At 43.5% G+C, this 27,055-nt stretch overlaps 2 protein-coding genes and 1 long non-coding RNA gene across 4 annotated transcripts in view; 1 reads left to right on the forward strand and 2 right to left on the reverse strand.

Moving 5' to 3' along the window:
* Nucleotides 1–17,521, forward strand: ACAT2 (acetyl-CoA acetyltransferase 2). Its single transcript, XM_084827946.1, has 9 exons — nt 1–106; nt 3,313–3,447; nt 7,339–7,520; nt 10,779–10,896; nt 11,282–11,425; nt 12,963–13,085; nt 13,311–13,465; nt 13,766–13,876; nt 14,857–17,521. The coding sequence occupies exons 1-9, from the start codon at nt 52–54 to the stop codon at nt 15,022–15,024; spliced, it is 1,191 nt and encodes a 396-aa protein (XP_084684072.1). The 5' UTR covers nt 1–51; the 3' UTR covers nt 15,025–17,521.
* The window catches only part of TCP1 (t-complex 1), a 19,748-nt gene continuing 7,852 nt past the window's right edge, over nt 15,160–27,055 (reverse strand). For both annotated transcript variants that reach the window (XM_084827943.1, XM_084827944.1), the window contains exons 5-12: nt 20,517–20,627; nt 20,031–20,212; nt 19,350–19,476; nt 17,699–17,874; nt 17,370–17,493; nt 16,845–17,037; nt 16,397–16,560; nt 15,160–16,040 (exon numbers count right to left, since the gene is read on the reverse strand). In XM_084827943.1, coding sequence (XP_084684069.1) covers nt 15,824–16,040; nt 16,397–16,560; nt 16,845–17,037; nt 17,370–17,493; nt 17,699–17,874; nt 19,350–19,476; nt 20,031–20,212; nt 20,517–20,627 — 1,294 coding nt within the window. In that variant the 3' untranslated portion in view covers nt 15,160–15,823. The remainder of the gene's footprint in view (nt 16,041–16,396; nt 16,561–16,844; nt 17,038–17,369; nt 17,494–17,698; nt 17,875–19,349; nt 19,477–20,030; nt 20,213–20,516; nt 20,628–27,055) is intronic.
* Nucleotides 22,709–25,676, reverse strand: LOC146359700 (uncharacterized). Its single transcript, XR_014786749.1, has 2 exons — nt 23,814–25,676; nt 22,709–23,411 (listed from the first exon to the last, which is right to left on the reverse strand). It is a non-coding gene; the product is annotated as an uncharacterized LOC146359700 (long non-coding RNA).

The raw sequence follows: 27,055 nt of genomic DNA on the forward strand, positions 1-27,055 counted from the left end.
AGGGTCTGGGCGTGCGGTGGCGGCAGCAGCGGTGCAAGCAGGCGGCGCGTCATGACCACCGCAGAGGAAGCCGTCGTGCTCGTCGCGGCCGCGAGGACTCCGGTTGGTGAGTGGGAGACCGGGCCACCGCCTGCTGCTGCAGCCGCAACCGCCTTTTCCTCTGTACTGGCCTATGTTGCTGTGGAGCAAGCGGGTTAATCGGCTGCCCTAACACCAGATAGTCACAATCCGGAACGATCCATTCATTCGGATGTCTCCGGGAAATCTTCCTTCATCTCTCATGCCGCCTCGATTTGGAGACAGCCCTCCGGCTTCTTCTGCTCGTGGCTGGAAAGCCAGGCAATAACCCTGGGCAGGGCGGCGTTCTGGGGAGCTTTGGGTGGCATCAGTGTAATCCCTCCTTAGAGTAGACCCATTAAAAGGAATGGGACTTAAAAGTCAGACTAACATTGGGAATAACGCGCTGGATGCAACCCACTAGACGTTCCCCATCCCATTGCTAGCCGAAACAACACGGGGTTACGTGTGGGCCTCCCGGTATTGTTGGACTGCAACTCCCATCATCCCATAGTGAGGGATGATGGGAGCTGCAGTCCAACAACATTTGGAGAGCCACACGTTCCCCATCCCTTTGTTAGCCGAAGCAGCACAGGGTTATGTCCAGTGGGTTGTATCCAGCGCGTTATTCCCAATGTTAGGAACTGCTAACTGCTCCATTTTAATGCCACTCTAAGGGTGATGTTGAGCTGCAAAAGCCGAAGAGAGTCAGTATATTTCTGAATGGGGCGGGGAGGTTGAGTATGGCAGGCCCTTTACGACTTTAAGGGAGGATGAAGGGTGAAAGGCTTGCCTTATTTAACAATAAACAAAACTGCAGGAAGCTCTGCTGGTCCATCAGACAATAGCCCAAAGCAGTAGTTGTGATGCCTTTGTTGGTCTTAATAAACAGTATTACATTACTTTTGGATTTCAAGAATAATAAATGTGGGCATTTGGGGGTATTTGATTCCTGGCTTTTAAGAGACGCTTGCTAAATTCTCCTCTGGTATCCATGAGGGCTGGGAGCTCTAAAACAGTCACCCCCAAATTCCACAATCTAACAGCACAAACCTATGCATGTCTACTTGGAATTAAGTCCTGCTGAGTTCAGTGAAATTCACTCTTGGCTAGGTTTGTATAGGATTGCAGCCTAAACTATTCTGATTACAAAGTACTTAATGCTTCTGGAATACATACAGATTTATTATTACATTTATATCCCACCTTCCTAAGGAGCTGAAGGCGGCAGCATACAGGGCTCTTCCCCTTCTCATTTTATCCTTGCAGCAACCTTATGAGAATCGGTTAGGCTGAGAGTGAGCGATCACCCAGTGCGCTTCATGGCTGAGAGGGAATTCGAACCTGGGTCTCCTTTGTGCTTTAACAGCTACTCCTCACACACTTGCTTTTCAGAATAATTCCAGTGGTTTTAACAAGATTAGTCCAAAATAAATGATCTGAAAACTGCACCTTAAAAAGAACCGGAACAGACATCCCATTTCGCTGCTCCACTTACAGCAGCTGCTTTGTGTGTTTTCTTCGTTCTACCTGGCAGAAAATATCAATGCACCCGCCGGATGCTCCTCCCATGCCTGTGCTTTGCTTGCAGTGATTGGGCAGTGGCTGTAGAGCCACCATGTGGAGGAGGGCTGTGATTGCCTAGCAAGGCTCACTGTCGAATAACTCTTGCTCCGATTGGGCTGCGACTGGTAGAACCATGAAACCTGGTCCCCGTCTGTTCTCTCATTACAGTAACAAAACCGAAGGCTGCTCTTCTATTGCTCCCTCCCTCCACAAAGAAATGGGTATAAGGCAGAAGAGCATATATGATGCCCTTTGAGAGTCTTGGTTACAAACTGATGCGATCCAGCTTAGCTAGGGAAATGCTGCAAAACCAAATCCTTTTTTAAAAAGTTCTGGCACTGCAGACTGGGTATCCCTGAGCATGTGCAGAATTACTTTCACTCTTGATCATATGTGAAATACCTTTCCTCTGGGTGGGATGGGAGGACATGTTACCTTCGTTTGAAACAGCTGATAGCTATTGCCAGTTAAGGTAAATAATATTGGATTAAATAGGTTTTTGGCTCAACTTCTGCAAAGTAGCTTCTTTTAATTGGTCTGCTGGGTCAAGGATCCTCTTTGTCTTCTGTTAAACAAACATCCCCCCTCTCTGTCCTTTTACATTTCCTGCTTGGTGTTCTATTTTTATCCTCCCCACTACCTCTTAATGTTCAGATTTGCTTTAACCTAGTCTTTTTCTAGATTTCATTTGGCTTCATGCCATAGTTTCTTATAACAAGGAATGGCTTTTATAACCTGTACAAATCCAGTTTGTTCTAAACAATTGTGCAGTACAGTACACCATAGTTAGACAAAGTGGTGGTGGTGGGATCTGACCATGAGACGCAATTCCTTTCTGATCCCAAACATATTGGCCATTTCAGTAATTCTGAGCATGGCTAATACCAGCATTGAAATGAAGAGGCAGCAAAATAGAAAACAAACCAAAGTATTTCTTTTGCACAGTCAAGCTAAATTTCAGTTAATGCGGGGGACTGACTTATAAAAAATTAAAAACCAATGTAGATTAACAAGAAAGGGCAATCCTACCACGTTCAAAGAATCAAGGGGCATATACCATGAAGTGCTTTGGTGGTACAGCATAATGAGATGTGATATTTGATCAAGTAGTAGAACAAAATGCCAAGGTCACTTTCAGATATTTTTAATAAACAGTGTGACATCAACAAGTTTTATACATTCTTTTAAGCAATAATTCCACTTGTTTTTAAACTGAGTATTTAAAGCTGCTGTCTTAGGCCCCTTACTTGGGAGGAAGTTTTATTGAAATTAGTGGGATCTACTTCCAAGTCATTTGGGGCACAATGCTATGTATGTTTAGACAGAGAAAAGTCCTACAACTCCCAGCATTCCCTAGCATAGCATAGCTGGCCGGGGAATGCTGGGAGTTGTAGGACTTTTCTCTGTCTAAACATGCATAGGATTGCACCCTTAAAGCAGTAGGCCTGTATACATGTTGACATCATAGGCTTCTATGCAGAAATATCTACTGGGGAATATTCAGTTATGTGTGCAGTTCCAGTTATACAACTCTCCAAATAGTACTTCTTTATATATGATTTGCTTGGATTAATGAACTTTTTAAATTAATGATTAATTTGGATTAATGAACTTCTTCCTATTTCTAAAGAAGATTAGGATGAAAATCTGCCTGTCTTGAGACTAAAAATGTCACTGTATTTTGTCTAGGATCCTTCAATGGTGTCTTATCTACCTTGCATGCCCATGAGCTGGCTTCTGTAGCCATTAAGGAATCCTTGCAGAGGGCAAAAATCAATCCGAAAGACGTATCTGAGGTTATACTTGGACATGTCCTGGCTGCAGGTATGTCTTCAATGAACCATTTTTCTCCAGTTTGGATCTGGACCCTGGTTATGACCTCTTCTCTAGCATCTTCTGTAATGTGTTGACAAAGGGTGGATTTCTGCCATGAATCATAACTCTTTATCTTCCTTTATTGTACAGCTCATCTTTTCTTCCCCCATATAAGTAGGGTTGCCAGCTTGCAACTCAGTAATCTGTGTTGAGCCCTTTTAATATCCCTGGCGGCAGGAGATGAGGCAATGGTAACTTCTCCTGCCTGATCCTTTCCCAGTCCTGTCATCTGCAGTCTCCACCCCCTGCTGGAGGTGGGTGCAGGGCTAGGCAAGGAACAGGACGGAGAAGCCTTCCTTCCTGGAGCACTGGAGATATTAAAGCTGCATGGACTTGCTGGATTGTGACCTGGCAGTCCTAACTTGTAAGTTTTAAGAATTCACACATAGGCTTGTCAAATTTCCTGAGAGCATAGGAATGTAGGAAGCTGCCTTATACTGAACCAGACCATTGGTCCATCTAGCCCTGGATTGTCGACACTGACTGGCAGCAATGGCTCTCTAGGGTTTCAGGCAAGAGTTTTTCCAGCCCTACCTGGAGATGCCAGGGATTGAACCTGGGACCTTCTGCATGCAAAGCATGTGCTTGAACACTGAGTTATGGCCCCTCCCTAATCCTTGACTATTATCTGGATTTTATTTGTGAGGAACCAGCCCCAGTCAGCATTGCCAATGCTCAGGAATTCTGGGAGTTGTAGTCAAAAACATCTAGATCGTACCAGGTTGGGGAATGCTGTGCTAGATCCCCTCTAGACCTCATCCACTTCCGCTAGACCTCATCCACTTCCGCTCCTGGGCTTCCAGTCTAATGCCATCCGCTGCATATGTTCTCACCTTTACTGTCCCCAAACCCATTCATTCTTGCTTTTCCCTACCGGCCTTCCCCAACCTGGTGCTCTGCAGATGTCTTGGACTACAGCTTCCATTACCTCCAGCCTGCATGCGCTGGCTGGGGATGCTGAAAATTGTCAAACTTATCTGCAATGCACCAGGTTGGGGAAGGCAAAATTCATAGCTTGCTGAGTCACTCACTTTTACCATCTTATCCTACTAACTCCCAATGGTCCTCCACCGTTTGGCATTCTTCAGTAGATGATGATGATTTAACAGATCTATATAATGCTGAGCATATTTGAAAATATGTCTAAGCGGTTCACAAAATACATTATAATACACATTAAAATACAATTAACATACATAAAAGTTGCTAAAACAATTATATACAGTGTTAATAAAAACATTAAAATCAGTTAAAATGCCATAATTGCAAACAGACTGGGCAGCACATTCACTCAGGGAAGGCCTGAGTAAAGAAATAGGTCTTTAATTGGCACCTTAAGCATGATACAGTTGGCGCCTCCTGAGTACCATGGGAGAGGTCATTCCATAAACTGGGTGCCACCACGGCAAAGGCTTGCTTCCTGACAGCTGTGAGATGGCAATCTGCAGGTCATGGTACAACCAGCAGGACCTCCTCCGATGATCTTAATTCTCACACAGGTCCATACTGGGGAAGGAGAACTGCTCCCAAGCTGTTCAGGGCTTTATATGCCGGCAGCAGGACCGTGTGCTTGGCTCGGTAGCTAATAGGTAGCCAGTGCTGTTGCTTCAGCACTGGTGTAATAGGTGCATGACCAGACACTCCACACAGCATCCTGGTTGCCGCATTCTGCAGCAGCTTCTGGACCAAGCATGTGCTCATAAAGCACATTATAGTCATCTAGATGGTTTCTTACTGGCAAACTCCTTGAGAAGGGCTGAGGTGACAGGAAGTGACCATAGAATGAAAGTTCCTTTGGAGCCCAAGTTGCAAAATGCAGTTTACTTCACCAAATGTCACGTCTCATGGGAAAGAACCCACCTTCCTTTCTAATCAGGGAAGGTGTGAGAGGGGAGGAAATGGTCAGAAAGCAAGCTAATGTTTTGTTTTGACTAATGGGAAAGAGTCCCTTATCTCGTTGATAGAATTTGTTAGGAAAAGTAACCCCGAGGTGAAGGTTATTTCTTTAATATATTTATAGCCCACTTTTCAGACTAAAACCCCCACAAAGCAGATTACAACATACTTGAAAACACAAAACAAATAATCAAATTATTATTGTTACATTTGACTAATTTTTTGTAAGCTGCACATATGAACATAAGAAGAGCCATGCTGGATCAGTCCAAGGGTCCATCTAGTCCAGCATTCTGTTCACCAGTTGGCCAACTAACTGTTGACCGAGAACCCACAAGCAGGACATGAGTACAAAAACACCTGCCCACCCATGTTCCCCAGCAACTGGTGTACATAGTCACACTGCCTCTGAAGCTGGAGGAAGCCTATAGCCATCGGGACTAATAGCCATTGATAGCCTTCTCCTCCAGGAATTTGTCTAACTCCCTTTTAAAGCCATCCAGGTTGGTGGCCGTCACTACATCTTGTGGTAGCAATTCCCATTGTTTAACTATGCACTGTGTGAAGAAGCACTTCCTTTTATCTGTCCTGAATCTCCTACCAGTCAGCTTCATAGGATGACCCCAGATTCTAGTAGTTTGAGAGAGGAAAAAATTGGCCTCCCTATCCACATTCTCCACACCGTGCGTAATTTTGTACACCTCTGTCATGTCTCCCCTTACCCTCCTTTACCCTTACCACTCTGGGAGTCTTCTTTTTTTGGCTGAGGAGTGGGATAAAATACTTTAAATAAAACAATGAATATTCAATGCATAAATAATTAAAATAACAAGTGAGGCAGTAGCAGCAGATAGAGTCTTAGTTAAAAGCACAATACACTAAAATTAACCAAATGCAGTTTGGAATAAATAAGTCCTTTAAAAATCCTCCCAAAGGCTGGCAAAGAGGGGGCCATGTGCACTAACTGGGGAACAGCATTCTGAAGATGTGGGGCCAGCAAAGGAAAGACCCTGTCCATGGTACTTGCCAATCTTGTAGCGCTTACTGGTAGACTGATGTTGACCTTGCACCTTGGGCAAGCTTGTATGGGTGTAGGCAGCCCTTCCGACAACCTGGTCCCAAACTGTTTAGGTAAGAGTGAGGGAATATGTCAGTGTGATGGGGAGATAGAAAAAACCTGAAACAAAAGCCCCACCCAAAGCAGTGTTGTAATGTTATCCCAAAGGCAAGGAAGGGCAAACCCAAGAAATGCAGAGTAATGGTCACTTGAGAGAGAATGAGAGAGAGAGATTTTACAAAGCAATGTTTGGCTTTGAAGGCAAGAGCTAGTTCCTGACTTAATGATGAAACTGGATGTGGATAGCATTGCAACCCAGTGGTGCCTCGATGTCTTCTACCTTCACATATGGCAGGAATTGGTTCAGCTTTTCCCAGCTTGTTGGCTGGGAATGATGGGGTTGTAGTCCAACACATCTGGAGGGCACCAAGCTGGGAAAGGCTGAACTAGAAAAGGTGTGTGTGTGTGTGTGTGTGTGTGAACTTAGGGCATTATCGAATGGAGACCACCCATGAGCGACCAGCACCTCCAATTCCCTTCCACAATCAGCACCCACTGTTTGCGGAACGGAGATTTAGCCCTTCTGGGGGCAACCTGAAATAAGTGGAAATACTCATTTTCACAAGTTGGCAGAGCTCATGTAAGGGAGCTCTGCTAATCTGCCCCCTTCCAGAAACAAATGTTTCCACTCGCTTGCCTCCAGAAGCGCTAAATCTCAATTCCACAAGTGGTGGGTGGCATGTGCAGAAAGGAATCGGTGGGGCTGGCCTCCTGCAGAATAGAAGCGGCAATGGGCCCTGCTCGCAGATGAGCTACATTGGATACTGCCCTGACAGCAATTCAGTATGGTTGCCTCTGCGTACTCTGAGTTTGTTGTATTTCTGCAGGTGCTGGTCAGAATCCTGCTCGGCAAGCCAGCGTTGGTGCAGGGATTCCGTATGAGGTACCAGCTTGGAGCTGCCAAATGATATGCGGTTCGGGCCTGAAAGCAGTGTGCCTAGGGGCTCAGTCCATCATGACGGGCGATTCCAGTATTGTGGTGGCTGGAGGCATGGAAAGCATGAGCAAGGTGAGACTGTGGTTGTTCATAACGGTCACTCAGGCCCTCAGACTTACTGTTTTAAAAAAGCTTGTGGTGAAAAACCCTCAGGACTGAAAGATTTGGACCATCTCTAAATAAGCATTACAGCCGTGACAGAATTGTAATTTCTTTATTATTTATTTACTGTATTTCTATACTGCCCAACAGATGAAGCTTTCTGGGCGGTTCACATCGTAAAAGTATAGCGAGGTTGGATCTAACACAGTCTTCCCCAATTTAGCACCCCCCCAGCTGTGTTGGTCTACAAATCCCATAGTTCCCACGCCTGTTGGGAATTATGGGAATTGCAGAGCACGACATCTAGGGGGCACCAGGCTGATCAAACAGCATGCCCAGGCTGCACCCCTACTCCTTTGGGGGGAGTGTAACCGAATCCAGTCTTGAGGTTCAAGCGCCTGTAGCACTGTGGCCAAGCTACCCCAGTCTAGAAGAGGCCATAGCTGGCAAACCAGCCAAAGCTGGTAAAAGGCACTCTGAGCCGCCATGGCCACTTGGGCCTCCAGCAACGGTGATGGATCTAGGAGTACCCCCAGGCTACAGACCTGATTTTTCAGAGGGAGCGCAGCCCTGTCCAGAACAGGCAATGAGCCTTTCTCCTGGACTTGGGAACCACTCCGTCTTGCCAGCATTCCACTTCAGTTTATTAGTGCTCATCCAGCCCATCACTGAGTCTAGGCACTGATCCAGGACTTGCACAGCCTCACCTGATTCAGATGTCACGGAGAGATAGAGCTGTGTGTCATCAGCATACTGATGACACTTGGCTCCAAATCCCCTAGTGACCACTCCTAGTGGCTTCATATAGATGTTTAACACCTACGTGTTGTTCAACAGCATGTGAGACACAATGGAACCTAGTGGAGCTCCATAGCACAAATGCTATGGGACAGAACAATAGTCACCTAGGACTACTTCCCTGTATCAGTCAGCTAGGAACTGAGCCATAGTACTTCTACTTCCTGTCCCAGACAGATGATCCAAAACAGCCTGCCTCAACCTGGTGCCCTCCTGATGTTCTGGACTTCAACCCCAGCCCCAGCCAACATAGTTAATGGTCAGGAATGTTGGGAGTTGTATCCAAAACTTCCGAAGGGTACCAGGTTGGGAAGACTGATCCAAAAGGATTACATGGTTGATGGTATCAAATGTCTTGCTTAAGATATCCAAGAGAACCAACAGGGATGGACTTTCCCTGGTCCCTCTCCTGGCTGAGAGAATTTAACTGGCTGTTGCATTTCCAGACCTGGGCTGGAAGCCAGATTGAAATAATTCCATATCACCAATTTCATCTAGAAAACCCTAGCGCTGACCAACCACCACCTGCTTACCTACCTTGCCCAACAAATGGTCTTTAGCAATTGGACAATAGTTGTTGAAGTCATCGGGATCTGATTAAGTTTTATTCAGGAGCGGCCTCAGGACCACCTCCTCCCTCAGGGAGGCGCTGTCTCCAGGACCCAGCTGGTAATTTAAATGGGAGTCAATTTCCCCTATACCAGTCCTCCCCTGTATTTTTAAAGAGCCTAATTCTGGAAAAGTGGTCTATCTAGATGTCTATGTATCAGTAAAGAATACCACTGTATTCTTAACCAGTAAAGAATACCACTGGTGGAGTTTCCTTATCAATGGTGGCATTTGGGCACATACCTGAGACTCTAGGCTTGAGACAGACAATTATACTTTTTTTAAACCTGGAAGGTGTCATAATAGAGGCATCATTGCCCATGGCATCAACACTGGGTTCTTTTGGTTCACTGTCATCTCCAGTAAAAGAGGTTTTGCAAGGTTTTGAAATACTACACACCCCTTCAAAACCAGCAGACAAAGACAATCGCAAGAAGAGCGTACACATCATGGGCAACAATAATTCTGGCATCTTTCTGAAAAAAAACTCTATCGTATACCTCCAGTCTTAAAGGAAAATACTAGACACCCTTCTACTTGTTAAAACCATTGGCTTTTTCCCAACTACTGGCTTTCTCCCAACTACATTATCTAGCCTAGAACTTTCCCTTCGCTGTGGAGAAGGAGAAAATGGGAAACTAGGAATATTGGGCCTCACCAATTCCGTTGCACAAGCAGTCCCCACCACTTACGCAACGTCGATTTAGCGCTTCCAGGGCAACCCGAAACAAGCGGAAACACTTGTTTCTGGAAGGAGGCAGGTTGGTGGAGCTCATATAAGAGAGCTCCACTGATCTGCCTCCATCTGGAAACAAACGTTTCCACTCATTTGGGGGTTTCCTCTAGGACGCCCTAGATCTCTCTTGTGTAAGTGGTGGGTCCTGCTTGTGCAACAAAATTGGCAGGACCCACTGCTTGTGGAAGGGAATTGGCAGGGCGGAAGGGACTCATGGGGCGGGGGGGAGCACCTCGTTGGATTCTGCCCACAGGAAGCTGCCTAATACTGAGTCAGACCCTTGGTCCATATAGCCCAGTATTGTCAACACTGACTGGCAGGGGCTGTCTAGGGTTTCAGACAGGATTCTTTCCCGGCCCCACCTGGAGATGCCGGGGATTGAACTTCGGACCTTCTACATGCAAGGCAGATGTTCTACCACTGAGCCACGACCCCTCCTCCTACCAGGTCAGACTACTTGTCTATCTAGTCTACTCTGAGCGGCAGCAGCTCTCTAGGGTCTCTGGCAGAGGTCTTTCACACCTGCTGCCTGATCCTTTCAACTGGAGATACCAAGAATAGAACCTAGAGCCTTCTGCATGCAAAATAGGTGCTCTACCACTGAGCGATAGTTCCCTTCTCTATACTGGATTTGTTTATGGCAAATCTGATGGATAGAAGAGTCATGCATTGATTAAGGCAGATATGGAGAATGTGTGGCCTCCCGGATGTTGCGCTGCAACTCCCATAATCCCTTATGATTGTCTATGCTGGCTAGGGGCGATTAAGGGCTTGGCAGGACAGGCATTATTCCCACCCACTTCCAGACAATGTCACTTTAGATTTCTAAGGCGAGCCAATGTGGTTAGAGTGTTGGACTGGACTCGGGAGATCTGGGTTCTAGTCCCCACTCAGCTATGAACCTCACTGGGTGACTTTGGGCCAGTCCACTGACTCTCAGCTGAACCTACCTCACAGGGTTGCTGTCAGGATAAAATGGAGAGGAAGAGGACCACGTAAGCCACCTTGAGTTCCTTGCAAGAGAAAAAACGGTGGGCTATAAATGTGATAACATAAATAAATGTGTCAAAATTATTTGCTTGCAGGCGCCACACATCATTCATATGCGCAGTGGTGTGAAGATGGGGGAAGCCTCTTTGCAGGACTCTATAATCCTAGATGGTTTGACAGATGCCTTTTACCATTACCATATGGGTATTACTGGTAAGCCACATGATTCTTGAAAATGGTATCTTCAGGTGGGCTTGGGGGAAAGACAACACATAGTGTTCTTAAGGATTATATCCCTTTCCTCTATAGCTTTACACATTTATTTAGGCTGCCTGGGGAATGCTGAGAGTTGTAGGACTTTTTTCAGTCTAAACATGCTAGGGTTGCACCCTTGAACAACAAAAATACCTTTCCAACAAAAATCTGTTTGGTAGTCTCATGAATGAGTAAGCACCGAATGTCGAAGATGGCACATTCCCTATAATCCATTTCCAAGTTTTCAGTATAATTGATGGCAGTACTTTGCATGCTGTAGCGCACAGTAATGCTTGCTGCATCCTGAAAAGAGTATATACTTCGTTATATTTTCCTGTTTCAGCTGAAAATGTGGCCAAGCAATGGCAGGTTAGCAGAGAGGAGCAAGACCAACTGGCGGAGAAGTCACAGAACAAGGCTGAGAACGCCCAGAAGGCTGGCTATTTTGAGAAAGAGATTGTGCCTGTTATCGTGCCATCCAGGAAAGGTGTGTGTGTGTGTGCGTGCGTGCACAAAGCAATAACGGCACTGGCCCTGGGGGTGGTGACTAGTTATAGTGGTCTGTATCTGCTTCTCTGCATCAGTTCCCCCTCTGCAATCAGGCAAGATAATGATCTGAGGAGGGGGGATCTAGCCCACCACCACAAGCTCAAGTACTTAATCATCATTGCTAGGTGAAGATGAAATTATGGATGGTGACCCTTTCAGCATTACCCAGTGGAGTCTGGTGGCTCCGATTTCCCTTTCTGACTGAAATCCAGAATGGATCTCAGTCAGAACTGTAAAGGAGCTATCCAAGGTGCTAGACCTATTGGGGGGGATTCAGCACCTTGGCTAGCTCCTTTAGAGTTGTGGCTGGTTCTGACTGAAACCCAGATTGGATATACAGCCCCACCAAAATCGGAGCCACCAGACTTCACTGGTGTTACCTAATCATAAAGCAATGTATCATGTGCAGAGGTAGAATTGCAGAGTTGGAAGGGACCTCCAACATTTTGGAGACCTCTGTCATCATTTTGCGCTGGGATATGGAACCTCCAGCCCAAGGCCTAATCCGGCCTGCAGAGGTTTCACACTGAGCCTGCGAAGCCTCCATGGAGGAATCCCTATTGTTTTTTCCGATCCCTGAGAAGTGGCCGCTCTTCCTAGTGCCGGCTGATTCCTTTTTCACAGCTGCTGTCCCAGTGCTGGCCAAGTCCCTTCAGCGCAGAGAAAGGCAGAATGGGCAAGGCAGTGTCGGTGGGCGTGATGTGCAGTTCGGCCACCCGCCAGCTAATGGTTCTGCACCGCCAGTCAAGTGTTGTCCAGCTGAATCAGGAAATCCACTGCTATAGCATCACCTGTTTTGAAATGGTTCCTGGGCTGAGCCATATTTCTTCACGTTTCATTGACCTTGTGAAAGTATTTCTCATTTTTAAAAAATCTGAATAATTGTTACAGTAAGAGGGGTGAAAAAACTAAAGCTGACGTTCAGGTTTTATGGGTTACCATTAAGTAGTGCTGTTGTAGCATAGATTTGTGGAACCTTGTTCATACTGGCCGTAGACCAGAGCCCGAGATGTGCTTCAATGGATACACAGTGGGTTTCCCAGTAGGGGAACAGTTCTGCCTGTGGATCTCTCTGCATGTACAGAGCAGCCACTGCCACTGAAGTGGATGGAGAAAGCACTTCCCGTTGCCCGGTATGGGGTACGGAGGAAGAGGGATTTCCACTTGGATAAGGTACAAAGATCTGAGGTTCAGTTTTTAACTTCTACAGCTGCTCCCTTAAATAAAAGCTATGACCTATTCCCCGTAACAATTCTGCCTTTTTAAAGATTTGGATTGATACTCTTACTATTGTTGGTTTTTTTAAAGGGGGTTCATAATTGAATTGTGTATTGTGAAGCACCTTCTGAACCTTTATTGACTTGAAATACAGTGTGTACATAAGCTAAAAAATTGAACTCTTGCAAAGAATGTTCGTCGTCCTCCTCAATGTCAAACCTAAAATAGCTGCTATTGAAATACTTGCTGTCTTGCAGGCCCCGTAGAAGTTAAAGCTGATGAATATCCTCGCCACGGTAGCAGCTTAGAAACAATGGCAAAGCTAAGGCCTTACTTTGTAACTGATGGGACAGGAACCGTGACCGCAGCAAATGCCTCAGGTTTGTTTATGAACCATTTAAAAATAATATGCAATGGCATCTGTTTCAAGCAAGTTTTACATGTGTACAGTGCAGTACAATGTCAGGTGTCTACAGTATGACAGAAGGCCCGGCATACAAGATGTATAGTGTAATACTTCTATGGGCTCCCATATTCTGCTCTACCTGGAGAGTGTGTTCCACCATTCTGTTTTAAGCCCAGAACTATTGTGCTTCTTTCTTCAGGGATAAATGATGGTGCTGCAGCTGTAATTCTCATGAAGAAAGCCGAAGCTGTTCAGCGGGGTCTTACTCCTTTGGCACAGGTTGTGTCTTGGGCTCAAGCTGGTGTAGATCCTTCTGTAATGGGGATAGCACCTGTCTCTGCAATAAAGAAAGCTGTAAGTAAACGATTGGAAACAACACTTGATCCCTTTGGAATAATTAACCCTGAAGCATGGGGTTTGAGTGATACAGTCTTTTTGCCGATAGAAGTTGGTTCAGTAATGTGCTAGCTATCCAGCATATATGTAATCTCCCCTGTTGTGCTTTGCATTGGGAAGAGGAAATGAAGCAAGTCAGGTGCCTTGGTTGCATGTGAACATGGAAAATACAAGGCTTAATTAATGTTGAATGGTGGGTGTGCTCCATAGTCAGAGGTTTTTTTTAAACAATTTTCATGTAATTTTATTCTTCTGTAGGTTGAAAAAGCAGGTTGGACAGTAGATGAAGTGGACTTGTATGAAATCAATGAAGCCTTTGCTTCCGTGGGTGTTGCAATAATAAAAGAGCTAAAATTGAACCCAGAAAAGGTATGCCTTGAGCATTCCCTACCTTATTGGACAGACGATGTAATTCTGCGTATATTACTAGTAGCCCCAAAAATGGGAGATGCCCAGCATAAAGAGTTGGGCTACAACTACCTGAAACCTGCAAGGTCAATTTAACCTTGGGCTAAAAAATGAAGCAGTGGAGGTGTTAGGACCTGGGAAAATATGCCTGTGCGCAACGTAGAGGTATTGAACCACAGGCCAAATCTGGCCTTCCAGGATTCCGCAGTGACCCATTCCCCTGGTCTCCATCCCCTTCCCCTGAACCAGCTACTGTTTGGTGGTTCCTGGTTTTTGTGTGGGGTTCCCCCTGCCACTTTCTAAATGGTTGAAATGCCACTAAGGCTTAGTTACTGGTAGCAACAGCTTTAAACTAAAATATGCTGGTCTTCTCTGTAGTTTGGGACTTGCGCCTGTGGCAACCTATTATGGTCTTGCCCACATGAAGAGGGACTCGGTAGCCATGGCAGTATATAGTGCTATAGTAAGCGCCGTGCAGAACCATCTTTTATTACACTTGCAGCTGATTGGCAGAAGAGCAATGACTCAGCATTACTAACAGGCCCTAGTATAGAAGATGCTCCGGAAAAAAATATGGCTAGCCAAGTACTAAGTTATTGACACTAAAGGCTAAGCATACTCTGCATTGGGGAAAAGAGACTATTCAATCAAGGGCTACATTCCTTTGTGGGGTGGGGGGAAGAAATAGGGGGGTTGCCCTATTTGTCCACCAGACTCACTGCAGGTCTGGGCCTGGGGAGGAAAAGCTGCCAGCTGGATGGGAACTTGCAATGGACTGCAGGTTCCTCCCCCTTGCTCTACATATTTAGCTGTCACCCATCGCACGGTCAGCAGCTATAGCCCAAGAATGGTGACGGAAAAAGCTGTGCACCTCTTGATTTAACAGTGTCCTGCCTAGTTCCATGATTGGTTTTACATTTAACATTTTATTTTTGTGGCAGGTTAACATCCAAGGTGGGGCTGTTGCCCTTGGTCATCCTCTCGGAGCATCTGGTTGTCGAATCCTTGTTACTCTGCTGTATGCACTAGAACGAACAGGCAGAAAACGGGGGGTTGCCGCTTTATGTGTAGGAGGAGGGATGGGGGTAGCAATGTGTGTAGAAAGATAAATGAAGCATTTCCTTTTGTACTAATTTCTAGCATGGCTTATCTTTATTAATAATAAAGTTGCTTTGTTAATTTTAATTAACGTTTTGCAGAAAGGGTAGTGATACAATAAGATCTATCCCACTGGTACCTCTCTCAGTAGTCATCTCAGCTCTATCAGCTTTTTTTTTTTTTTAAGCTGGGGATCTTCCCCAACTATAGTAAGTAGGGCTTTGCCTGTTCTCCCCTAAATTTCTCTGACCAGGGCAATATATCTGATTCCTACCACTACACATGCAGTACTTCACTGTAAGGTAGGTCCTTCTGCTACAAGGGATCAACAAGCTTTCTTTTAAGTCAGTAGTCAGCCAGTGTTTGTTATCATCCCCACCCTTCTGCCACATGCAGAGAACTCTTAAAAGGGTTAGTCTCTCCCTTTGGGGAGAGTCAAAAGGCAGCATGCATCTCATGGGCTTTTCTTTCCCCAATACCTAGCACAAAGCAATGGCCACAGCCCTGGGTGCGCACACATCAGGTAGCAGTGGGTATGAACAGAATTGACTCCTCTCCCTCAGTATTCCTTCGTGCAGAGCTCAAGAGGTGTACTAGAATTACATATATGATCATACCTAGCTTTGTGAATCCTCAAAAGCTTTTTCCAACCCCTTTATTTTGTATGAGAACACTGAAAAGAATACAAAATCCAGTCATTTTTCATTTATTTTCTAGTTAAGCAGGAATCTGACAGCTTGTTTTATGAACATACACTAGTAAATACAGGACTAGAAAGAATTTTACAAGAACTGTTAAATAAAAACCCATTTAATCTTCAATTGCTCCAGAATGAACTGCATCTTCATAGCATCCTCCTTTATCACCTTTACTTTCAGGTTGCAGCTTAATCAGGTCATCAATTCGAAGAATAGTAATTGCAGCTTCTGTTGCAAACTTCAAACTCTTCGTTTTGACCACAGTAGGCTCATATACACCAGCTTGCTTGTTGTCACGAGGCTTCCCGTTGACTAAATCAAGGCCAATCCTTTAAAAACAAAAAGATAGTTTTAAAACACCCAGGACCAAACTTTAACCTGACCCTGTATCATGAGACCACTTTAAATTTTCCCATACTAGGTTCAAAGCAAGAAAACATCTAGCTCCTTTCATCTGTGCAAATTTATCCATTTTGTCACATGTCACCACACCAGTACTACTCACTTTAGGGAGGTCTGTAAGCCTCCCATTGAAGACCAAGGATTTAAACAAATACACCTCATTTCAAAGCAAACAAATGAAAAACTACTTGTATGCTAGCATAGTAAGCACTTAATGTTCCAATAGCGATCACCCACTAATTCTGAAACCACCCCTTCCATTCTTTCTTCCATGTACACCTACCATTTCAGATTTTTGCGTTCTGGATTCACTTGAGCTTCATTGTGAAATGCCCTGAGTTTTGCAACAAGATCTATGGCATCTTGAGCAGCATTGACTGCTAAAGTATTTGGAATAACTAGGAGAGATCTTGCAAATTCTGCAATAGCAAGCTGTTCACGTGATCCCTAATTAAAAGAAGATTCCATTAACATTTCAGAACTTTAAAGTTAGCATTACATTACAAAATATCAATGTTTTATCACAATGAATTGTTTATTCAGATAAGTCTGATTTCATATGAAGTATTACTTAAACACATCAAGGCACTTAAACACATTACGGCTGCTCTTAAACACATCAAGGCAGTTAAACACATTATGGATGGTCTCAAGAATTGGCAAAACCAAAGTGACATTAAAACCAGGTTCACAAGCCGAAATAATGTCAATTATATTAACTAGACACTTACCATGCTGGTTGCATAATTCTCTAGGTAAATGGAAAGTGCTGCCTCAACCGCACCACCTCCTGGTACCACAGACTTTGACTCTAATACTCTTTTGACAACACAAAGAGCATCATGCAAGGATCGCTCCATTTCATCACACATGAAGTCGTTTGCTCCTCGTAATATAATGGCAGCTGACGTCCGTGCCTTGGTACTGTTTCAGAAAGACACAGAAGTGAAAGCTGCTTCCTCCTGAAAGTTATCAAGCACTCAATCCCCATCTAAAGCCATTTAGCTTTTGGGGAGAGGGGGGTGTTACTATTCACAATGTAGCTAGCAACAACTGAATTGTGTCCAAGTCCATCAGTAAAGCTGAGGCATTCAGTGTCTCAACGTACCACTTAGAGGGGACTGAAGATAATATATCCCACGCGTATAACTGCTCACACCACTTAAAGACAGCATGACAGCAATTAAATGGGAAATTTTCAAAAGATGTAGCAAAATGTGTTAGTACAACTACTTTACGTAAGACAGTTTTCTTACTTCTTGATTAAGATCAATTCATCATCACAAATTCTTTCTTGAACCACCTCTTCTGCTTGTCCCAGCATTGATGCTTCAAAAGTTTCTTCACCTTCCAGATTTGCCAGAGAAGAACAAACAGTGGCTTATAAAAAAAAACAAAAAAACAAGGCTTTTAATGTGTTTTATAAAGCCACCCATTCTCATTGCACCAAGCAACCCCAAAATCATATTGCTTTTCTAGGCCCAACAAGTATCAGTATTAGGGCTGTTCTACATATTTAATGTCTCTATCAACAGGATAAGCAAGCTATTAGAATAGATTTAGCATGGAAGATTTCTGTAATTACCTCCAGAAGCCTTAGCAATGCGTTTAAGGTCTCTCTTTAGAACTCTGCGTACTGCCATGGCACCAGCATCCGCAAAGTATTTCAGACACATATCATCAATGCCACCAGTGGTTAGAATAACATTTGCGCCTGTAACCAGGATCTTCTGAATTTTCTCTTTAGTGATGTCAGCCTCCCTGTATAAGATAGCAGGCATGGATAGTTAAACAGAAACTTAAACTCAAATTTGAGATTAGTAGTAAAGCTATATATCTGAATGTAATGGTTGGAAAGTTAGATTTCACAGGGCAGAGCACACCAGACAGCTAACTGTGATGTAATGCATGTCCTATTCCCTCCCAAAGAAAAATACTGTATTCATAGGTATTTCATACAAAATGCTGCAGTTAAAATTTCTATTATCATCCCTCACCCCACTCAATTCTAGGGAATAGGGGAATCCTTTGGAAATTTATCAAGGGATCCACAATGAAAATATTAGCAATGGTGGATAAGCTTCCCTAAAAGATTGTTTGGCTACCATTATTGATCTTCCTCTGGAGATGGGCAACCAAAAAAATAGCATGTTCTAATTGTGTACATAGTTCACACAAAGCAACGGGTAAGGCCTAATATACCTGGTCAATGCCCCACATGAAGTAGTATGTGCCATAAATAATGACCCAGAATCCTCTGCAACATCCAGAGGTTCCTTATCAGATAAATGGATAAGAAAAGGGTTCCCCTAAAGCAGGAAGTCTGAATGCCACTGTCCTAGATGAACTATCTGTTCCCCAAATACTGGTCCAGGTCAAAGTATCTCCTACTTCCAAACAATTTGTAGCCACAACTGTACATGTTCAACAGAGCATCTCAAAATTACTTAACTTTGGCACCAAATCCACCTATGTCACCATGACTCTGCTTTCACATGTTATGTACAGATTTCTGCTAATTCCCCCTGGGTAAGAGCTCAGTCCCCCTATCCCGGAGAGGAAAGGGAGATGCCCTCACTGCCAGCTATTTATTTATATTTATTTGATTTAGATCCCACCCTTCAATGCTGTGATAGAGAAAGGAAGGAGAAGGATAAACTGATTTAGATCTCTCTCAAGTTAGGGATGAGCTTAGGTCCACACACTAAGACTTAGGAGTAAAATTAAAACAAGTTCATTGCTCTTCTTTATTTATTTTTGCATTTATATCCCGCCTTTTTTCCTCTTGCAAGGAACCCAAGGCAGCTTACATTATCCTCCTCCTCTCCGTTGTATCCTCACAACAACAACCCTGTGAGGTAGGTTGGGCTGAGAGTCTGTGACTGGCCCAAAGTCACCCAGTGAGCTTCCATGGCCAAGTGGGGACTAGAACCCGGATCTCCCAGCGCCCAGTCTGTCACTCTCACCACTACTCTACACTGGCTCTCTTTATAACCTTATAATCTTCTTTATAACCAGCTTGAATTATGCTGACTCTTCTACAGCTAAGCAAGGATACAATTTGAAACAGACCAACTATAATTCTTATATCATATATTATCCTGGTTCTTTTTAGCATGTTTTGATATCTAATTAAGATGACAAGCTCTTAATTTCATTAATTATATGCATGTCTGGTACAAATGTCAAACTGATGCATTCTATAATTTTAGTTCAAAAGACTCCCCAAAGTATACCTCTGCCTAATCTGGTCCAGTTTCTCTGGGTCTGTGACCACCACCTGAACACCAAGCTTCATTTTAGTCTTTTGTAGGCTGAAGTCAAGACATGCAATTTTTGCATTAACTATTCTCTTGGGCATACCTAAAAGAAAAACAGAGGGAAAAACATGCCCAAGATTCTTTATTAAAAAACAATTTAACATCTGAAAAATTTAAAATGTTTCAAGTTGAGAATACTTGTGCTATTACTTCTAAGCAAGTTCACCAGTGATTTCTTTTCCTGAAACCCCGTTTACATGTCCTCTAGGCCAAATCAGATGACTCACACTGTGGCTGATACACCTTTTCAGTGCAATCCTATTCATATCTATCCAGAAATAACTCTGAGTTCAGTGGGGCTTACTACTGGTAAGTGGTTATATGATTGTGTTCTTAAACAGAATAGGGCCAGGTGCATTCTGCACATTTTAAACCTCTTTCTAGTAAGTTCCATAAGTGAATTCTAGCCCCTCCCCTTCCCCAAATATTTCACAATTTCATTTTAGACAGAACTGTTGTTGTTGAATATAGCTACTAATACTTTAAGATTTCTTAAATAGAGAGAGGAAGAGAGAGTGTATGTTTATCTTTGCTGCTAACTTCTGACACAACTCTGGAATCACTATACTCCTTTGTTGAATAAGCTCTTGAACTTACCTTGGGAACCCACGACACAGTTCAATGCATAGCCATTTACAAGAATGCTCTCTTTCTGACTGCGACCATGTGCCTTCAAAACATTAATGGAGTTGATGGGATAATGTGCTTGCCCCTTTTGATCTGTGTACTTAACTGCAAGTGCTGCATCCACTACCATGTTGGCAAAGAAGTCACTGTCACTGTAAGAACACTGTTAAGGTGAGTATGGACAGGTGCATTAAATTTACTTCATGGTTCACATTAAGAGGACATTACAAATCTTCAGAAGAGGGCTTCATAATAGCAAATACTGATGTCATTTTACAGATGTCAGTTATCTGAAAAGACATTCTAAGTCAATACACTAGGATTTAACTGTCCCTCATGCAATTGCCCCATAAATCTAAAAACGGAAAACCATTTTTTTCTCCAAAAGGCAATGCTCAAAACATGGTATTCTCGGGAAACTATGTCCCAATTTTTCATTGTGAACTGAAAGGATACATTCCTATGATTTTAGAAGACATTGATGTTTTAGCTGCATTAATAAGGCAATCCTTGCCCAGCTCATCTGAGTTAATAACCAGATTCTCGTTGATGTAACGAACTGCCTCCCTGTTGAACAGAAAAAGTATTTTTTCAGGCTATTAGAATTTTATTTTTAATATTCTCAATGCTTTGCCTATTTATAGAAGTTATTTTAATCACATGTTAAGGATACAGTACTTCATATTCTTGTAAGTGGTATAAAAGCTGAAAAAAATATTTATTTCTGAAATGTACACCCTGCTTGCAATAGCCAATCAGCACTCCCAGGGCATATAAAGCTTTAAATATATAAACAATAAATATATTACAAAACATTTAGAATTTTTAAAAACACAGTATAGCATAATATCCAACTTTTATGACAGCAGCATAAAAATTAAAACCTTATATATTAGCAATTTTGCAGAACCATGCTATATTCATTACACCAGCTGAGGGATCACAGGATGTGGTGGTAGCCTTGCTATGCTGGCGGAGTGCAAGATACACCACTGCCATGACAGATACATCAGTGGACCACCTAGGATAGGGGTGGGGAACGTCTTTCAGCCTGAGGGGCAAATTTCATTTTGGAGAAGCTTTTGGGGGCTGCAGTCCAGTGCTCAGTGAGGCCAAATATACAAAAAATACCAGCATACTGTAGATTAAAGCCCTCATTGCCAGTAACTAAGCATTAGGAAAGGCATGTCAACCTTTTAGAACAGGAAAAAACTGAACAGAAACCACAAAAGGATTGGTGGTTGGGGGAAAGGGGGTGGGGCCGGGGGAAGAGGCATGGCCATTTGGGGAGCTAGGGAGGCATGGGTGTTGTTATAGCGGGCACACTTGGGCACGTACCTGGGATTGCTGCCCCAGTGCTGCTATCTGCTTTCATACAAGCATGCTTCTTCCCTCTGAACTCAGCAACCTTGCAGTTGCTAGAAGACCTTATGACTCACTCCCTTAGCAAACCAATAGGGACAGTATCATGAAGGCACCTGCCTTTTAAACTAGAGGGGAGACTGCCACCTTTCCTTCCACAGTGTTTTCTTTCTCTCTCCCTACCTTTCTTCTCTAATATGCCCATTGCTGGGAGCTTGTGTGCTATGAAACTTTGAAGAGGGAGGGGGAAGGCAGGAAGAGCTCTTTGTGAAATACTAATATTTCACACAGCATCTTGTTTTACTGCCCCAAACTGGCTTCTGCAGAAGTTCAGTAGCTTCAGCACAGGATTTATTTAGCCTTCACAAATTTCTTTCTTCCCCTCCACTTTTATTTCTCCCATGTAGTGTGAGGCAGCAGATTATTTCAAAAGGAGAGTTAGGACTGTGTACTGTCATAATCCTGGAAGTGTTGCGGCTTTTAAATAAGTTTTTATAGTTTTTTAAAAAGCAAGGAAGCCCTCAGCCTCCTTACCTCATGAAGTTAATTTAAGTATGCGCAACTCACACACCCTCCAAAATTCCTCTGAAGTGCTACCCCTCTGAAAGGAGCCACATGGCTTGGGGAATTCTCTCCCCCACCCCCAATTTCCAATCACCGTTGTCATTTTCCTCTTCTTCCCTCCCTACCCTGTTTTTTTTTCCAGTTTATTCCATCCAGAGCACATCTTGTGGAATTCTCAAGAAGGGAGCGTGGTTGGCAAGAGATGTTCTGATCTGTATTTGATTCTATACAGACAAGATAATTTATTTTTCTCCTCCTCCACATTCAAGTCATTGAGAAAAGTAGGTTCACGTAATTGCAGAGGAAGGAATCTGAGGGTTGTTTTGTCAGTTGCCATTATCCAGCAACAGGAAGGGCTGACACTCAGTGGCAGACCACCTGCTTTGCATGCAGAAGGTCCCAGGTTTACTCCCCTACCTATTTCCAGGCAGGGCTAGTAAAGAATCCTGCCTGAAACCCTGGGGTATAAGGCAGCTTCCTATGTTCCTATGAACTGAAAGCTTTAGTACAAATAGGTATTAAATTTTGGGGCATGGAGGAGAGATATCCTGCTCACTTACAGAATTCTACGCATGCTCAGAACTAAGTCCCATTATGTTCAATGGGGCTTACTCCCAGGAAAGCATACACAGGATTCCAGCCCAAGTTACTTTCATAGGGAGGTTATGCAGCCTGAACTGAGTGTTTACACAGAAATAAGTACTGAGTTGTGAGCATAGTACTGCATGCATAATAAAAAGTCCACCCAATTCCCATCCACTGAACTGACTACTCTTTCAACCCAATCCTATGCATGTTTTGTTGTTTTTGTTTTTTCTGTTTGCATGGACTCTAGCTTTAGTGATGAGGGAAAAGCATTTAGTACATGCTCGGGGTTTCCTTGCAACTTAGCCCTAGTTTTGAAAACAGACTCCTTAGCTGAATCCTGGTGAAGGCTTGGCACAAATTAAGTTATGGGGAGTAGGAGACAATGAGAGCTTGCGCATAATGAGGAGTTAGAAGAGAGTTGCACAAAACAAAAAATCTGTTTTTATAATGAGTTGCTAGGGGATGGAAGAAGACTATTGTGTGGAGGGGAACAGAATGGGAAGTGGGAGGCTGTAAGTCCTCAGTCATGAGAAAAAAGCATTCTGCATATGCTCAAAGGCACTCTTTATTTCACTGCTAAATTGGCAAAATGTAAATAAATTTTAGTAATTCTAAATTTGCATGCAAATATATGCACTGAATTCAGATAAAGTCCGAAGCCCCAGCAGAATAGGGCAGATTTAATGCCTTGAAATAACATATTTTGGTTTAGGTTCTCTAAGTGCTGCCGGAGGGAGTGTGGATGAGTTACTGACAGGTCAACCTTCCAATACTAGGGCACATTTTACCACAGTTTCCCACCACTGTGCTTTCGGGGTGGGCAAGGATGGGACCATGCTTTCCCATCGACCACAGTTGCTTTCGAACTGTGGTGCTGGAGAAGACTCTTACGAGTCCCCTGGACTGCAAGGAGGTCAAATCAGTCCATCCTAAAGGAAATCAACCCTGAGTGCTCATTGGAAGGACAGATAATGAAGCTGAAGCTCCAATATTTTGGCCACCTAATGCGAAGAGAAAACTCTCTGGAAAAGACCCTGATGCTGGGAAAGACTGAAGGCAAAAGGAGAAGGGGACGGCAGAGGATGAGATGGCTAGATAGCATCACGGATGCAATGAATATGAACTTGAGCACGCTCCGGGAGAGAGTGCAGGACAGGAAGGCCTGGCGTGCTATGGTCCATGGGGTCACGAAGAGTCGGACACGACTGAACGACTGAACAACAACAACAAGGATGGGACCATGAGATCACCATTCTTCCAGTGCCAGCACGCTTCATCATGAAAAAGCCTTAAACTAGATTTCAAGCACCATAATTCCCTACCCCTATCCTTCTGAAATTTTGCAGCTTTCTTGCCTGGGTATACTTCCATGACCTGTGCCATTTTCATACACATTTATTAAAAAAACATGTGGGTGAAGCAAAGGGGAAGCAAATCATTTCCCACACCCTCAAATTGGAGAACGTCCCTTCCACATGAACCACTAACACTTATCCTTCAAAACCTTTTCTGGTTTCTTACTTAGGGACAGCTCTAGGCTGTCTGTATTTTCAGAACGATGGTCCACAAGGAACACTGGGAGATAAATATGACCTCTCATTCCTTGTGGACCATCTTTAATAACCTTAGCCCTAACTCTCAAAATGTCAAGGCTGCTCTTGAACAGAAATTCCTCCGGCTATCATTCTGTAATGTAGCAGACATGATTCCGTCAGTTAGGGCAACTAATCCTGAAATTTTCATCCAATTCTGCCAAAAAAATAAAAAGATTAGTGGCAGTTCCCTTTAAAAGAAAATCAAAATATAAAGGCACGTAGCACACAAAAAAAACCCTGCACCTATTTTTCTGACACTGGGCAGGCATAATCCCCTCCTAAGGGGCTACTATCCCTGCAACTGTCATCCCATTCAGACCAAGAGAAACAAGATTTTTTTTAAAAAAATCCTATGATAGTCAACAGGAAGCACAAAGCCTTGGTTTTCAAAACTTGACTTAGGTTCAGTATTACGTTAAAGTGGATGGACTCCAGAGTGGTCCAAGCAGAAGTGGGATGTTTTCTGAAATGCCGAATCAGGGTCTGATCTTTTGAATTTTTAGGAAATAGCTGATTGGACCTGCTGGGAAGACTATAGAAAAAACACTAGTCCGCCTCTCTTAAAATATAAAATGTCTTATTATGAAATGCAAATGCCAAATGTTTAATAAATAAGAATTTTAAAATGTAAATAAGTAAAAAGTAGTAATTGTATTAAAGAGAAGATACATAAAGACACAAGCAGGTTCACAATGAATTCTGAGTAACTGGCATAAATAATAATGGTCAAGTTGACCTGGACAGTATCCATAGAGAAAATGCTGAGTTAAAGCCCTATCATCACTTGGGCCAGAAAGTTATTTGAATAATTATCAGGTGTGAAACTGTATTATTCCAGGTCAAAAGTGTACTTAAAAGTTTTCACTTATCAATTAATGAGCAAAAAAATATTGTGCGACATATACACATCAAAAAGCTTGACATACAAATATTTAGAAAAAAGTATAGACTTATGTTTAAAGGAGTTATCTTCTCAAAGATATAATTCAAAATTGGTCGTATGTAGCCTGACAGGTGTACGTCTAAGCCTTTTTTGTATGTTTTAATTTTTTTAGGAATGTGTTTAATAACAATGAGATAATTACGACTGTGAGCCCTAATCTATGATAAATAATATTAGCTATGAGGCAATTTCTATATAAAAAATTTATAAATATGTGCTGATTTTAGAATGCAGGAGCTTCTTATTAGAAAGTTCTCCAGACCTGTGTACCTGTCAGCTGAATAGCCTATTCAGTTTTGAATGGGAACTCAGTACTTATTCCTTTTTAAGCTTTGAAGACTAGAAGTCTAAGAACACTAAATATTTAGGAAATTCTATCTCTTGTTAAACTATCAAGAACTAAGAATCTTTAGTAAAGCTCTGCTTAACAAAAACATGATTATGTTACTTTATGGAAGTTATACTCTGATGTGATGCTACAAGTATATTTCTAAGAAAAATGAAAAATGGATCAAAAAAGTTTTTCTTTACTAATGCAGTATAGAACTAAAATTGAACCCACCTAAAACAATTTTTGGTGTATGCTTTGTTTGAAGTGTATTGATCAGCTACAGGTTGTTATCTGGCAGCCAAAGGTTTCCCAAATACTGGAACTATAGGCCAAATCCGTTAACACCGAATCGAAGCAGGGGGTCGGTGCACACCTCTTAACAAATAAATATAAGCATATTCACATGCGTTTGTCATGGGCCTGTGCCCTGGATCTATTAAGTACCTAGCAATGCCTCTACCAGAAGGGCCTTGAAGCCCACATGGCTCACACCATCACCAAAAGGAGTAACCAAGATGCTCCTGGATGTTCCTCTGTAAAAGAAACAGGCTCCTGCATCCTTGAAAGCTCCATGTCTGGCAGTTAAGCAACAGGTGAGTGTTCCTAGCACAGAGCTGGTGCCATGAGGGACACCACACCTGCTGCTCTGCTGTCTGTCAAGCCACTGTTCAAGGCACAGGAGCCCTGCCGGTGGGTTGGCAACCGCACACACCTGTCTTCTCCTTTCAGGATCCACTCCATTCCAGATGCTTTTTTATAAAGGCTTTGACTCTGCCACATCTTGTTTCTTTGTTGCTAAGGAATAGTTGATAGGAAGCCCTTTCACACATGCTAGTATGATCTGGGTCCAGGCTGGGGGAGAACAAATACCCCATGACATGTCTAACTCCTACCTGCTGCTCAGGCTGAGTGATTAAGGAACTGCCCTATAGCGTCTGCACTGTGGGTTGGAGTCAAGGGAGCTCCCTCTCTTTTGCCTGACATAACTGGTTTTTTACCACCCCCACCTGGTGGGCTTGAACTCATGTCTCCTGCTTCCCAACCCTATGCACTGAGCCACTGGAGGTTGCTGCTGTCAGTGTAAGGTTGTGACTCTTCCTGTAGTGAGTCCTGGCCCCTCCCTTTGGCCACTTGGCAAGAGTCTTTTCTTCCCTTCGTAGGTCTTGAACCCTTGCCCCAGGAAGGAATGTGTGTTTTTAACTAGCCTTCTGCCAAGGCAGCTGTTGAGGTGCTGTATTGTGAGGGCTCCCCTTCCTACCTTTTGTGTGATGTGCTCCAAAACAGTGCTTGTGAACAGCATAAGGGGACTCGAACTCCTGCTCGGAGGGATGCCTGGGGACTAGCAGTAGCAGGGTCATTGCTACCTGTGCCACTGAAGCTCGTGCAGGTGGAGCACTGTGGCATCTTTGTGCCTGATCTGTGTGCGTTGTGAATGATGCAGGAAAGTATGACGCATCCCATCACACTCACTGGCTCCTTGTCTGTATGTCATCGCTGGCAGTCTGACTGGTGGACATCGGCAATGTTTCCGTGGATGCTGGGCATGTATCTGCCACTTTGGGATTTTACAAGTACTGCATTTTCCCCTCTGTGGCTGAGCACACATAGGATA

Source organism: Heloderma suspectum, chromosome 1 (genome assembly GCF_057233095.1).
Source record: "Heloderma suspectum isolate Gila_16-S chromosome 1, 16-S_ref, whole genome shotgun sequence".
NCBI lineage: Eukaryota > Metazoa > Chordata > Lepidosauria > Squamata > Helodermatidae > Heloderma > Heloderma suspectum.